Raw genomic sequence first — 14,260 nt, 5'->3', positions numbered from 1 at the left:
TCTGTATTTCTTTTTCATCCTTCCACTGCTGGCATGCTCTAGAGTAGGTGGGGTGCTCTTCATGACAATTGACACAGATCGGTTTTTGAGCTGATCATTCCTTGCTCTCGTGGTCTTTAACACCACATCGAGCACAGGCAGGGTTATCACGACAAGATGTTTGTGAGTGGCCGTATTTTTGGCATCTAAAACACCGCAGTGGGTTTGGGATATAAATCCTCACTGGGCAGTTTAGATAGCCTGCCTTGATGGAACTTGGAGGCCGTGGGGCGTTAAATGTTAGGATGAGAACTCGGATAGGGACGAGATTCCCATCCTTTTTCATTGATATCCTTTTTACAGCCGTCACTCCTTGTTCTTTCAATTCAGAGCAGATCTCTTCTTCAGAAACATGAAGAAGGTCCCACTCTGAAATGACACCTCGTGAAGAGTTCAAAGTTTTGTGGGGGTTACAATGATAGGTATTCCCCCTATTGTTGTGGCTTTCAGGATTTTTTCCGCCTGTTTCACAGTTGTGGCTTCGACCAAAAGGTCACCAGAACGCAGTCGTTTTACAGATTTGGGTGATCCTGCCAATCCTTCTAATCCTTTCTGGATAAAGAAGGCTGACATCTTCCCAATTGAATGCTCTCCAGTCCAGGTGTTGTCAGTGTTATCGTCTCGGTTAGGTGGGGGCCTTGTTAGGGCCCCAGAAGAAGTAGAATTTAAATTACTCATATGAGTAAAATAAAAATTTCAGATGCCCTAAGTACCTCACCCACCATGGAGCCCTACGAGGAGATGCCCACCCGTGAACTAGCAGGTACTGCGTACACGAATGGGACGCCAAGTTAGCTTAGAGGCACCATACCCACGATTGCAATAAGCCTTGATCCCATCCCAGGACCAAAGGGAGGGAGGCCCCTCACCACGTACAGGTGCTCACATCAAGGGGGCACTTGGGGTGGATGGGATATATCCAGTTATATTAAAGGAGGTGGCAAAGGAAGTAAGCAAACCCTAAGCCATAATTATGAGAGCATCCTTGGACACAGGGGAAGTCCCCACGGACTGGAGATGTGCAAATATATCTCCAATTCACAAAGGGAGATCAAAGGGTGACATGAGTAATTACAGACCTGTTAGTTTGATTTCTGTTCTAGGGAAAATAATGGAGTCACTGGTTAAAGAAGCACTGCAGGATCATCTAGACAAGACAAGACAGCAGTAATAATTTGGACACAGCATGGGTTTGTTAAGGGGAAGTCTTGTCTGACCAGTTTGATTGGATACTATGATGTGGAGCAAGTAACTGAATTTTTAATTTTCTCAGCAGTTTGTCTAATTTGTCATATGCTATATTCTTGTACACTGTATTTCTTGGCAAATGCCACAATTTTTATACCATTTTCTAACTCCTTAACAGTTTTTAATTTTTTCTCTAAATTTAAAATTTTTTTCATTTTAGCTTTCTTCATTTTAGACCCTGTAAAATAAACATACAATGGATATATAGTTAAACATATCCTTTTATGTACATAAGAAATAGTGAACAAAGCAAAGAACTGTAATTTTCATACTGAATGGAATATGCCTGCAAAAAACATTTTACGTTATTTGAAACGGAAACTTTTTTTTTTTTTTGAAAAATTGTGCAGTAAAACCCTGGCATAAACATAGCAGTGTGAGAATCCTAGATAGTAAAACCAACTTCCCAGGGCAAAAAAAAAAAAAAGGTGCCAAAAATGTATTTCTTCTTGCTCTTCTCTTTTGGTAGCTATAGGGGACAGCACCACTTGCTCCAGTCTTAGGAGACTGTCTCTGACTTTTCAAACCGACCCCTCTGTCTGAGTCCTAAAGGCGAGTGACTTTATCTTGTGCCACATGCAATGCAGTATGGTCATTACTTCTCTTCAACATCATCTATCTATAAAGCTTAACAGGAGAAGGACCTGTTTAGCTTCAGCTTGCATCCAGTGGTGGTTAGTTCTTGTTAGCGATAACATATGGCACCACCATCTGCCACAGCAGGTCACTGAAGTGACTTTTGCAATTTTTTTTTATTATTATTATAATTATGCCGGTCTCCCAGCATGATACACAAGCTTTCACCCCCATGAAGCCAAAACTTGAACCCAGGTCCATCAGGCTGATAGTCCAGTGTCATAACCCACTGGGCTCTATCACGTTCCTTATTATTGGTCTTATATTATTTCTCCCTGATTGGGAGTTCCGCCTCGTGACAGGTATTGCTACCAAGTACACAGGGTGGTGGTTGTTATTATTATTATTGCTCTTATATTATTTCTCCCTGATTGGGGGTTTCACCTTGTGACGGGTATTGCTAGTGCACAGGGTGGTTGTTATTATTATTATTATTGCTCTTATATTATTTCTCCCTGATTGGGGGTTCCACCTCGTGACGGGTATTGCTACCAAATACACAGGGTTGTTGTTATGTCTGGTGTTACTGTTGGTCAAGGAACTTTCTGACTATAGCACAGGTGTTCAGGACTGCGATTTTCTGGAGTTCCTTGTAGGTGTTCGCTGGGAGACCTATTGCTGCTAGACTGTTATGTAGGGTCTTTGGCACCATACTGGTGGTTGACATGATGATTGGGATGGTCTTTACTTGTTGCATATGCCACATCTCTTTAATCTCCTGTCTTGTACTTCCTGATTTTTTTCCCCATGGGTTTTCTGCAGGTTGCCAGTGTGGTATCCCATTGGCACAGGTTGCCAGTGTGTCAATCAGATAGGTAGTCTTTTTCTTCTTGTCCACAAGGGTTATGTCTGGTCTGTTGTGCGGTATTGTCTTATTCGTTATTACGGTGCGGTCCCAGTACAGCTTGTGGGTTGCGGTCTCTAGTACTGCCTGGGATTCGCACTTGTAGTACCGTACACTTTCTTCGATCAACTGGTATTTCTTTGCTAGCTTCTGATGTATTATCCTGGCTACCTGGTCGTGTCTATGAGTCTACTCAGTCTAGGTGATCACCTTGCATCCCGTAGTGATGTGTTGGATCATTTGTTGTTTGTTATTGTTTGTTATTTGGTTTTTAGGAGCATTAGCAACTAAGGCCATATTGCTCCGGGATATGCGGTGGTCATTCCTTGACCTTTCCGCATCCTCCGTATTTGGTGGTGACTGACGGGCTCGAACCCCGGTCTAATCAAGAAGCGTGTGCTACGCACTGCTGCTCCTTCCCACCTGGCTACGGAGGCGCCTTTGGATCGTTTCTGAGACCAGGTGGCATCACTGACATGTGTCATCAGACACTCTGGGCTCCTTGGCAATGTATTTTGTATAGTTTCTGGTGTTGATTACCTGGTCTTGATGGCGAGCATGAATTCTTCAGTCTCGGGGAAGAGCGTCCCACTCGTTAACCCTGCATTGGAAGCAATTTTATCTATGTGATCTTGATGGAGATCATTGTTGTGTTTGCTATGGAGTGTTTTCTCTGCCCATCCTAGCTTCGTTTGAGCCTCCTGGTTGGGAGGGGACTCCTTTCTAAGGTTGAGTGGGGTATACTGCTTGTCTATCTTTCTTATGGTCTTGTGGAGTGCTGCTGTGTGTTTCTGGAAGTAATCCTTCAGGTTAGCAATTGCTGTTTTCTGTTGCTCCATGGGTCTATCAGGCCCCTTCCTCCTTTTTTCTGAGCAATTGTCTCTCCACAGCTGATTTTGGGTAGTGTTGGCGGCTCTTGGTCATCATTGGCCTTGTTTTTCTCATGATACCCTCCAGCTCGGTTTTAGTCCAATCTATGACCCTGAAGGAGTATGTTAACACTGGGACTGCATAGGTGTTTATGGCTTTAACTGTGTTCCCTCCATTCAGCTTTGCTTTCAGCAGGCTTCTGAGTCTCTGATGGTATTTTTCGGTCAAGCAAGCATTACTTTTCTTGTGTCTGTAACTGCTGAGCCTGCATCATCCCCCAAGTATTTGTAGGCCTCTCCCTCTGCCATGTCTTCAATCTCTTTACCAGTCTGCAGCTGGTAGTTTCGGTTGACTAATTTTCCCTGGTGCAATCCATGGGTCTTGCATTTGTCTAGGCCAAATTCTATCCTAATATGATTTCTGAATTCTTCGGTGATCCAGAGTAGTTGCTTCTTGGTTCCCGCATAGAGCTTGACATCATCTATGTACATCAGGTGGGTGAGAGCGTACAGGTTCTTCCTTCCTTCTTTGAGGTTATACCTGTACTTGCTGTTGTTGAGCATGGTAGATAGTGGGTTAAGTGCTAGACAGAACCACAGTGGGCTCAGGGCATCTCCCTGAAAGATTCCTCTTCTGATGGGGATTGGCCTGGTTGTGATGTTCTCAACCTTAATAGTAGTACTCCATTTCGCCATCATTTCTCCTAGGAAGTTTGTCACTATCGGATTGACTTTATAGATCTTCAGCGCCTGTATTAGCCAGCTATGAGGCACGGAGTTGAAGGCCTTGCGGTGATCGGTGTAGGCTGTGTACATGTTGTGGCGCTTCTTGTAAGCTTGCTTTATAACCACAGCATCTATGGTTAATTGCTCCTTGCATCCTTTCTCTGTTCAGCCATTATGTTCTGGCTCTCCAAGTGGTCTGATATCTTCCTTGTTATGCAGCTGGTCAGAATCTTGTACATTGTTGGGAGGTAGGTTATTGGCCTGTATTTCCGGGTTTCTTGTATGTTCATTTTTAAGCTTCAGATATCTGATTCCTTGAGTGAGAAACTTCAGGGTTGTCTCTGGGTGCCTTATCATTCGGGTGAACTGCTCTGCCAGGTGCTTGTGTGTGCAGGCACCTACAAGCACCTGACAGAGGTGCTTGTGTTCTTGTACCAGTAGTTGTGGATGTTATCTATTCCTGGAGTTCACCAGTTGTGAGAGTTCTTGATCATCTGTTTTACTTCTTCCCGAATCTCCCACTCTCTCATCTCTTGTATATCCTTGGTTTTCTTGCATTTTCTTCTTCTTCTTCTCCTTCTTCTTATTATTATTATTGTGTTCACAAATAAAGGAATAATAATAATAATAATAATAACAGATCCTGCATTCCTGTCTAGATGGTCCTGCATTACTTCTTTAAATAGTATTTCTATTATTTTTCCTGGAACAGAAGTTAAGCTTACAGTTTGGTAATTACTGGCCTCATCCTTGAATCCCCCTTTGTTTATTGGAGATACATATGAACCTCCCTTGAATCTAAATATGATCTCATACTTATAACTAAAGCCAGTTGTGAGACAACTATTTATTCTTTTGCTCCCTTACTTAGTATAATTGTAGATCTGATCTGCGTCAGGTGCCTTAATCACATTTTGGCACATGCAGCAGATGAGATATTTCACTTTATTCTCTGTTATCACAAAATTATTTAGCTCCTTGTTACATTTTAATATATTCCTGGCATTCTCATCTTAAAAAAATTATATAGTTTTACATTTGAGTGAACAAATTCTATATGTATTTGTTATTCATTAATTAAAATAATAATAAACTAGGTAAATAAACTTTAAATAAAGTAATTTAACTGACTAACTAAATAATTTGAATTTAATTGTGTAATTCATAAACCAGTTTATTATATTCAGTTTTCTCAGCATTCAGCTGATGCATGGTACTAGAGTGTTATTAGTGCTGCTACTTTTCTTGTTTGGGTCTACTATTAAAAAAATAGTATTAATTTGGTTATAATTCATCAATTTAGTAATATATCAATTTACCAAGAACGATGCAATTTACTGATGGAAAAGTAAATTAGCAAAAACTCATTTGGATTATTTAGTTAAATGTCGTAAATAATATCATGTGAATAATATAATGAAAATAATATAATGTGAATATACAGTGGCTGACAAAAAAACTGCATCACCTAAAAAAAAGTAACATTTGTAGTGAAATGTATAAGATATTGTTTGATTGAAGTCATTTTGTTTGTCGCAAAGCAAAGGTATTATGTCAGATAATGCTTGTATTGCATCAGACAGTAATTGGAAGGTATTGCATCAGTCATTTCTATAAATTAGCGTTGGAAGGGTATACATGCTCATTAGTATCCTGTTTTTGTGGAGACGTAAGCGTGGCTCCATATGTTCAGTTGACACAAAGAAAAAAAGTGCAACTGTTGCTCTGTCCAGGAGGGCTTTCTACGTGTGCTATCGCTGCTAAAATAGGCTGCCACCAGTCAACAGTATCCCAGGTGCTGAAATTAAAATGTGAAGAGAAGACCTGGATTAGGCAATAAGAGAGTGACTATGCCTTCCCAAGATCGATATTTGAAATGGCTATGTCTTCGTAATCACCATGCTTAGTGCTCCTATCTAAAACTGGACTTTGAGATGGCCTCGTGTTAAAACAAAGTGCACCAACTATTCAAAGATGGCTTTTGGAATGTGGTCTGCATGCCTATCAGCTCAAGAAGAAGCCTTTGTTGACCCAACAAATGAGGAAGAAGCGACTTGCTTGGGCTAAAACACTTGTTTCATGGACTAAAGAGCAATGGGACACTGTCATCTTTTCTGACGAATCGTAATTCAACCTGCATGGCTTGGATGGGAAGTAATATGTCAGAAGACGAAAATCGGAGGCATACCATCCTGATTGCATAACACCGAATGTAAAGTTCCTTGCCGGTCTGATGGTCTGGGGATGCATAACAAGCAAAGTGGTGGGGCGAATTAAGTTTATTAATGGAATGGTGAATGCAGAAACCTACACTGCTATCTTGGAGGAGTGCCTGAAACCCCTTATTAGGGATCACCACAAATACATCCAAAACAGAATTTTTCAAGAGGACTGCCATACAGCAGAATTGGTAGGTTTTATGCTTATTTAGATTTAATGGTGAGTTTGTCTTCTTATCTCACAAGGTGTAAAACATACTTACACCAATGTTTCCCTCGTTTTTCTCCCTTAAGGTGCAGTCATACCTCAGGAATGCTGGCATTACAGTGTTGGACTGGCCTGGCAACAGTACAGATTTGAATTCTATTGAAAATTGCTGGTACATAATGTCATCTAAAATTTCTCAGAAGAAGCCAACAAGTAAGATTCAGCTGCAAGAGAGCATTGTAAGGGTGTGGTACCACGAAATTGGGCAACCGTATATCCAGAAGTTGATTAATTCTATGCCAGATCATTGCAAGGCTGTAATTGCAGCTTGAGGAGGAACACAAAATATTGAGGACTTATTTTGCTGATTTACAGTACATGATACTATTACGTTAACTTGTCATATCAGTTTGTACACGTGAATGCAATAAAATATATGTTTGGTTGTCATGATTGCCTTTTGCATGATTTCTCATATTTCCATTAATTACGCATTTTACCCTTTGGGAAGATATTTATGGCAATTAGGTATATCAAGTGGAATTGGATTTTATTGGATTTCATTCACAGCGATGTATATCCCATCTAACAAATGCATATCAAACATTTCTTTAACCCACAATGCAGCACAAAACGCATTATTTGCAAAATTCACAAGTGATGTAGTTTTTTTGGTCCACCACTATATTATTGTTATTAATAAAGTAATATGGGCATGAAGACTTCAAGAATTAAACTGTATAAATTATTTTCAGAAAGAGACATATGCCCACTTTGTATCTTTATTATTCTGACTGGACCTTAAAATTTTACTTAAAAAAAGATGTATTTTCTCATGGTGCCAGCTAAACCTTCGGGATTCTTTGTGTTAACTGCATTTATATTAGATTATTTCTTCAAGGACATGACAAACTATATTTTTGAGAGAAAAAAAAAAAAAACATTATGCTCTTGTTGTTTCAGCAGTTATTTAAATGTTTTTGCTATATTGTGCTTCAAAGGTAGATTTCTTTGTTTTACGACTTCAGGCCACTGTTGGAGCATGCAACATACCCAAACAAGAAGAGCAGCTTGATGAAACAGAAAATGCTAAGTGGGAAGCGTGGAATGCACTTGGTCCTATGTCCCAGGTATAAAACTTTTAATATTCATACATGTAACTTCAGATATTGCAAATTTCAGAATATTTTCTGGCAGTTTCATTATAAGAATATTTAAGTTCATATATAGAAAACAAATTAAAAGAAAACCCTCATAATAGTAGTCGTTCAACTGCCAAACAAAAACCAGAAAAAATCTATCTACATGTTTCTCTTTCTTCTTTAGGTACACTCCAGCATGCCAAACTGTTAACCTCAATTACTTGTGAAGACAACTTATTCTAATAATTACCATAATAACTTGCTGAAATAATGTAAAGCTTCCTTCAAACCACTCCTTTTCCTTATGGCGCCTCCGTAGCAGGTGGGAAGGAGCAGCAGTGCATAGCACACACTTCTTGATTTGACCGGGGTTCGAGCCCGTCACTACCAACGGAGGATGCAGAAAGGTCAGGGAATGACCACCGCATATCCTGGAGTTGTTGTTATTTGGAGCATTAGCAACTAAGGCCATATTGCTCCGGGATATGCGGTGTCATTCCCGGACCTTTCCGCATCCTCCGTATTTGGTGGTGACGGGCTCGAACCCCGGTCTAATCAAGAAGCGTGTGCTACGCACTGCTGCTCCTTCCCACCTGGCTACGGAGGCGCCTATCCTAGAGCAATATGGCCTTAGTTGCTAATGCTCCTAAAAACCAGATAACCAATAACCTTTTCCTTATATTGAGTTTATTTCCCCTGATTCCAGCATCACTTAATATTATGGAAATATCACCTTTGTTTATTTTACTGTTTCAGATGCAAATATCATTTTCATCTTATATGGAAAAGGGCAGAAAAAAATTCAGAAACAGAAACCAGAGTATAATATCACTTACCTGGAAGATAAAAAACAAATATCACCACTTGCAACTACACACATATACACATAAAAACACTGTGTTATATACGCGCAGTTTATACCAGACTGTTATACACTGTGTCTTCACTCTAGGTGGTAGAATGTATTTTTAATTAATATCCAAATTTATTAATTAAAATTTGTTTATTAACATCCAAATTTATTTATTTTTTATAAAATTTGTACATTAGGATGAAGCAAAGAAACAATATATTTCTGTGGTGGATGAATTGTGTGAAGGAAAAACTCCTGCAGTTCCCAAACCAGGTGAATATGAAGGGTTTTTAGTCATTAAAGAATATGGAATCACAAAGATTGCACTCAATCGCCCAGAAAAAAACAATGCCATTAATATACAGGTAAATATGATTCTTTTTGTTTTGAATTAAAGTAATATGATATTCAGCTGCTTATCTGGAAATCCCTTGCATTTGGGAAAAATGAACCATACCCATAGAAAATCCCTTGCATTTGGGAAAAATGAACCATACCCATAGAAAATCCCTAGGATTTGGGAAAAACAAACCATGTCAGAAATAAGTATAAAAGCAGCTGCATTCATGATAAAAGTAAGCAGATTTATGAAATATGAAATACAGTAAATGAATCAAGTCACTGAACCTAGCAAACTTCTAATGAATCATCATAGGTCTTTGTTCCATTGCAGCAAAACTGCAACAACCCATGCTGATGGTGATAATGTTAGTGCTACTGTAGCTCATATCTTGGGAAAATCCTCAAGTCTGAGACCTGCCAATTAAATACATAGTAGTGGAACACCAAACAAACTGGGCTATAAAAGTTGCCCATTAACCAAATTGTATGAAATGTTTTGCCACTCCCATAACAGCTTCTTTGGTGCTTATGGACCTTGACAGTGAGGAGCTAGACATACACAAAATCATAATATAAAGGGTGAAGTACAGTTAATTAATACTTATAATTTGATAACACATAAGTAATCTACCAATTCAAAATAAAAATGCTGGAGGTGCCACTACCTAGGAAGAGGTACTACATTAGTAGATTGTATAATATCAATATTCTTCAAATAACTATAAGTAAATGCACCAATGGGTTAGTGTCTCATAAACTTTTAAAAGAATCTTAAGTTTGAGACCTGCTAATTAAGTTGTAGTATGAGAAGACTAAACTTACTGGGCTATAAAAGCATGACTATCATCCAATACTGATGATGTATAAGCTTGCTTCCTTGCATCATCTACCACTAGTAATACTGTTTCAATGCTTATTGATGCCTTGTCATTGAGGAGCTAAGCATAGACAAGAAGAATGAACAGCCTGCCTCCTTTTATCAGGGAAACTCCATAACTAACCAGGAAACTACAAGATTTCATTAAAAGTATGGGGACAAAATTGGTTGGAACGAAGGCAACTTGAAATGAACTTGAGGCTCTGTCCAAGATATGTACTTGTGATTTTACTTAAAAAAAGATGTATTTTCTCATGGTGCCAACTAAACCTTCGGGATTCTTTGTGTAACTGCATGAAATATACGTGAAAAATTTTGCAAGACAATAGCACATTAATGCATTTACTTTTGGTTGTTTTGAAGAATGTTGGTATTATACAATCTGGTAATGTAGCTCTTCTTCATAAAATTTAATGGCAGTTCCATCATTTTTATTTTGAGTCAGTTGATTGCACAGATCAACAAGCATTTTTCATCAGAAAAAAAAAAAAAAAAAATGTGAACTAGACAGAGTTCTGGATACATCCAAAAATCTATATAGTCCACACATTTTTTTTTCTATGTTTTTTTTGCAAATATCTATTAAGTCCACATATGTTTTTGATTATTCTCTAGCACATATAGTTTTTCTGGCAAGACCAATTAAATGAACATGATGACTGATTATGCCACCTCATGTCTTCATTCAGCTAACCTACATGAATATAATTATTATTTATTTATATATTGTATTGTTTATACCACAAGTTCTTAAGCTTTTTTTTATCTGTGGTCCCTTTTCATAAGACAAAATTATTAGTGACCCCTGGCAGTACTGGTTAAGTTAAGGTAGGTTTTTATATTCTAGTAACCAAAGTATAAAAAAGCCTAACACTAGAGTCTAGTGTCAGATCTTAGTTAATTATATGAATGATTATTGAAATTGTTTTCATGTAATCATGCTTGACGACCTTCATTTCTGCAATAAACTAAACAAATATCGAATGAAAGGTTTTAGTGTATAATAATTTCAGTAGTTCTATAATAAATATTTAATTTACTCACATTTATCAATGTTTGCTGCGACCCCCAGAATCTTTTTCGCAACCCCCAGAGGGGTTGCAACCCACAGTTTAAGAGCTCCTGGTTTATACAATAATAATATATATAAATAGTAACTGTCGGAATATATTTATAGCCTTGTTATTTCTTAATTTAATTATCTGATTATAAATTGTTTCAGGCATGATCCAGTAAATTACTGAAATGCATTCATCATCATGCCTCGAAAGTGTAAAATCACCCCAACAAATTCTGCTGTGTGTGTGTGGCTGTTTTCTAACTAAATTGCAAAGGCATACAATCATTAGGCGCCTCCGTAGCCAGGTGGGAAGGAGCAGCAGTGCGTAGCACACGCTTCTTGATTAGACCGGGGTTCGAGCCCGTCACCACCAAATACGGAGGATACGGAAAGGTTAAGAATGACCACCGCATATCCCGGAGCAATATGGCCTTAGTTGCTAATGCTCCTAAAAACCAAACAACAACAACAACAACATACAATCATTATGGATATTCTGAAATTTTGCCAGTTATACTTTGGCTGTCCTCTAGGATATTACTAAACATAAAAGAATAATGATATTCTTATAGTATACTTAATCCAGAATAAGGTGTGGGCACCACATGTTTATTTGTATCACTTGTTTGAATGGATTTTGTGACTGGATGAAAGGAAAACGTATGCAGTTATGGAGGGAGCCAGAGATAACAATGCAGATTTTTACTTTTGTAATGCATGTTGTGCACTCATGAATGCATATCTGCTAACTCCTGACTTTCAAAAAGTTGGAGATCAATTATTTGTAAGAAGGAGGAAAACAGGAGGTTTTTTGCAAAAGGCAGGAGTGTTTTTTCCCAAAAAAGCAGAAGGCTTTTTATGAAGTTCATAATACACTCAAAATTAAATTTCACTGGGGGGAAAAATACACATTTTATATTAAAATACGTCCAATAAGACTATTTACCAGTTCAGTACACATTTAAATGTTAGATTACATAGGCTTTTTGGGTCTGTGGATTTCTCTACACTTTTGGATATTATATTAGATATCAATTGATTTTGATTGCTTCTAGAAAGATAGCATTGAAGATTTTATCTTCTTTACAAATGTTGAGTCATAGTTTTGTACATAACAATGGCCTTGATGTGCAGACTTGGCTCTACACATCAAGGCCATTTTGTGTAGAGCCAAGTCTAAGGAGGAATTTCCAAAGCTTCACCAGAGAGAGAGAGAGAAGGTATGAACTTGTATTATTCCCCCTGTGGAAGAAATCATGTCTTAAGTTTAATTAATTTTAATGTTATACGTGAAGTTAAAATGTTATATTTGAATGTTATACGCGAAGTTAAAAAAGCACTGTGAATGGTGGAAAAGAACCAGGGTTTGAGTCCCGTCGATGACTCGAGGAACTTTAATAGGCTTTTTTTCACTCCATAGCAGGCATAGTCTCAGGCATAGATAGCAAGGTTATTTCCCCCAGAAACTGGGTTTTTTTTTCGTCCAGCAAAACAGGCAAATTGACCAGAGAACACACAATTTACAGACATAATACATATGTGGGCATATATAAGAAATTATGGGTGGCCCTAATACAGGTCGATACAGTTAAAAAAGCACTGTCAATGGTGGAAAAGAACCAGGGTTTGAGTCCCGTCGATGACTCGAGGAACTTTAATAGGCTTTTTTCACTCCATACCAGGCATAGTCTCAGACATAGATAGCAAGGTTATTTCCCCCAGAAACTGGATATTTTTTTCGTCCAGCAAAACAGGCAAATTGACCAGAGAACACACAATTTACAGACATAATACATATGTGGGCATATATAAGAAATTATGGGTGGCCCTAATACAGGTCGATCTTCACTAGTCCAGCAGTGTTGGGACCTGTGGGGTGCCAGATTAGTGAGTTTACCAGATCATCAGTGGTTATTTTAGTACATACAGTTTACCCAACAGTAACCACCTCATCCTACCTTTAACGCGTTGACTGCCAAGCTAGTTTAAGAAAAAAATTCCCCAGGGACCAAAAAATATTTAGCAAATAATTTGATTAGTAATTCTAAAATAAATATAATGTCAGTGTTTTCGTTTTTTTGCCTAAAATATCAAAAAAAAAAAAAAAAAAAGGGTTTTTTTTTTTTTTTTTTTTTTTATGTCGCATATATGTGGCCGACGTGGCCCAGTATGTTACTTTATTTCTTGAGAAGCCGTGTCGGCTGCATACGTATGAAGGTCGTTTGTGATTAGTTTATTGCACATGCAGCGAGCGCTGCAGTAAAACTAATTGCGATAAAATGAACTCTCAAACGTTGCAATAAGTTTGTCAGTATCGTTAGAGAATTTGTGAAAACAAGTTCGTTAGCATGCTGTATTATCCATCATATTGTGTTGTGTTTTTCCGCAAGTTTGTACAAGTGTGTTGTAAAAAAAAAAAAAAAAATCTAAAAAGGAATGGCTAAAATAAAATTACTAAAATAAGAGGAACTGAGAGAAACTGCTGCAATTTACAATTAAGCAGAGTTAAACTTCTCACAGACACACTGCTGTCAAATTTTTTCAGAAGTTCAACTTTACCTGTTATGGACAATGTACAGTGTTTGCGCTTTACACCACAAGAGGCACTTCCTTTATGCATTGGAACCATGGCTGGGGCTAAATGTGAGCAGGTTATAATAATAAATGCAGAAAAACAAGTGGGAATGGCTTGCCAGTGTTTCCAAGTTCGCACCAACAGCTGATGCTGCAACCAATGCCGCCAAAACAGTAGCGGAAAGTCGGTGCACCGACCTGGGAAATTTGAAATTACGTTCTTGGAAATTATGTCCGAATTAGCTGTGGAACCAGATTGCCAGTGGTCGGATTAGTGATGGTCGATCTGTACTATATAATAGTTTGATTTGTACTTGATTTGTACAAATTCTGCATCCTGTATGTCTGAGTCATACCATGCTTCTGATATTCCCACAATTTCTGCATTTGATGACTTCATCAGTACTTCACATTCATTAAATTTATTTACTATGCTTTTAGCACTGTGTACATGCAAGTATGCATGCATCTGTTCTTACTCCTAGTTATTCTAACACAGCCCATGTATTTACTTGTTTCGTGATGACCCACTGCAGGCTTGAAATCTCTGACAACTTTCTTTCCAGGCTGCTACATGTTCCAATGGAAGCAGTGTAAGAATCACTTTCATCTCTGCATATGAC

The 14,260-nt window shown here is 38.2% G+C and overlaps 1 protein-coding gene across 1 annotated transcript in view; it reads left to right on the top strand.

Moving 5' to 3' along the window:
* The window catches only part of LOC150080950 (enoyl-CoA delta isomerase 2-like), a 161,065-nt gene that overhangs the window by 58,828 nt on the left and 87,977 nt on the right, over positions 1–14,260 (top strand). The window contains exons 5-6 of the mRNA XM_090380862.1: positions 7,791–7,919; positions 8,982–9,149. Coding sequence (XP_090236988.1) covers positions 7,791–7,919; positions 8,982–9,149 — 297 coding nt within the window. The remainder of the gene's footprint in view (positions 1–7,790; positions 7,920–8,981; positions 9,150–14,260) is intronic.

This window comes from Mastigoproctus giganteus, chromosome 9 (genome assembly GCF_048544385.1).
Source record: "Mastigoproctus giganteus isolate SK-2022 chromosome 9, ASM4854438v1, whole genome shotgun sequence".
NCBI lineage: Eukaryota > Metazoa > Arthropoda > Arachnida > Uropygi > Thelyphonidae > Mastigoproctus > Mastigoproctus giganteus.
This window is presented reverse-complemented; position numbering and strand designations above follow the sequence as displayed.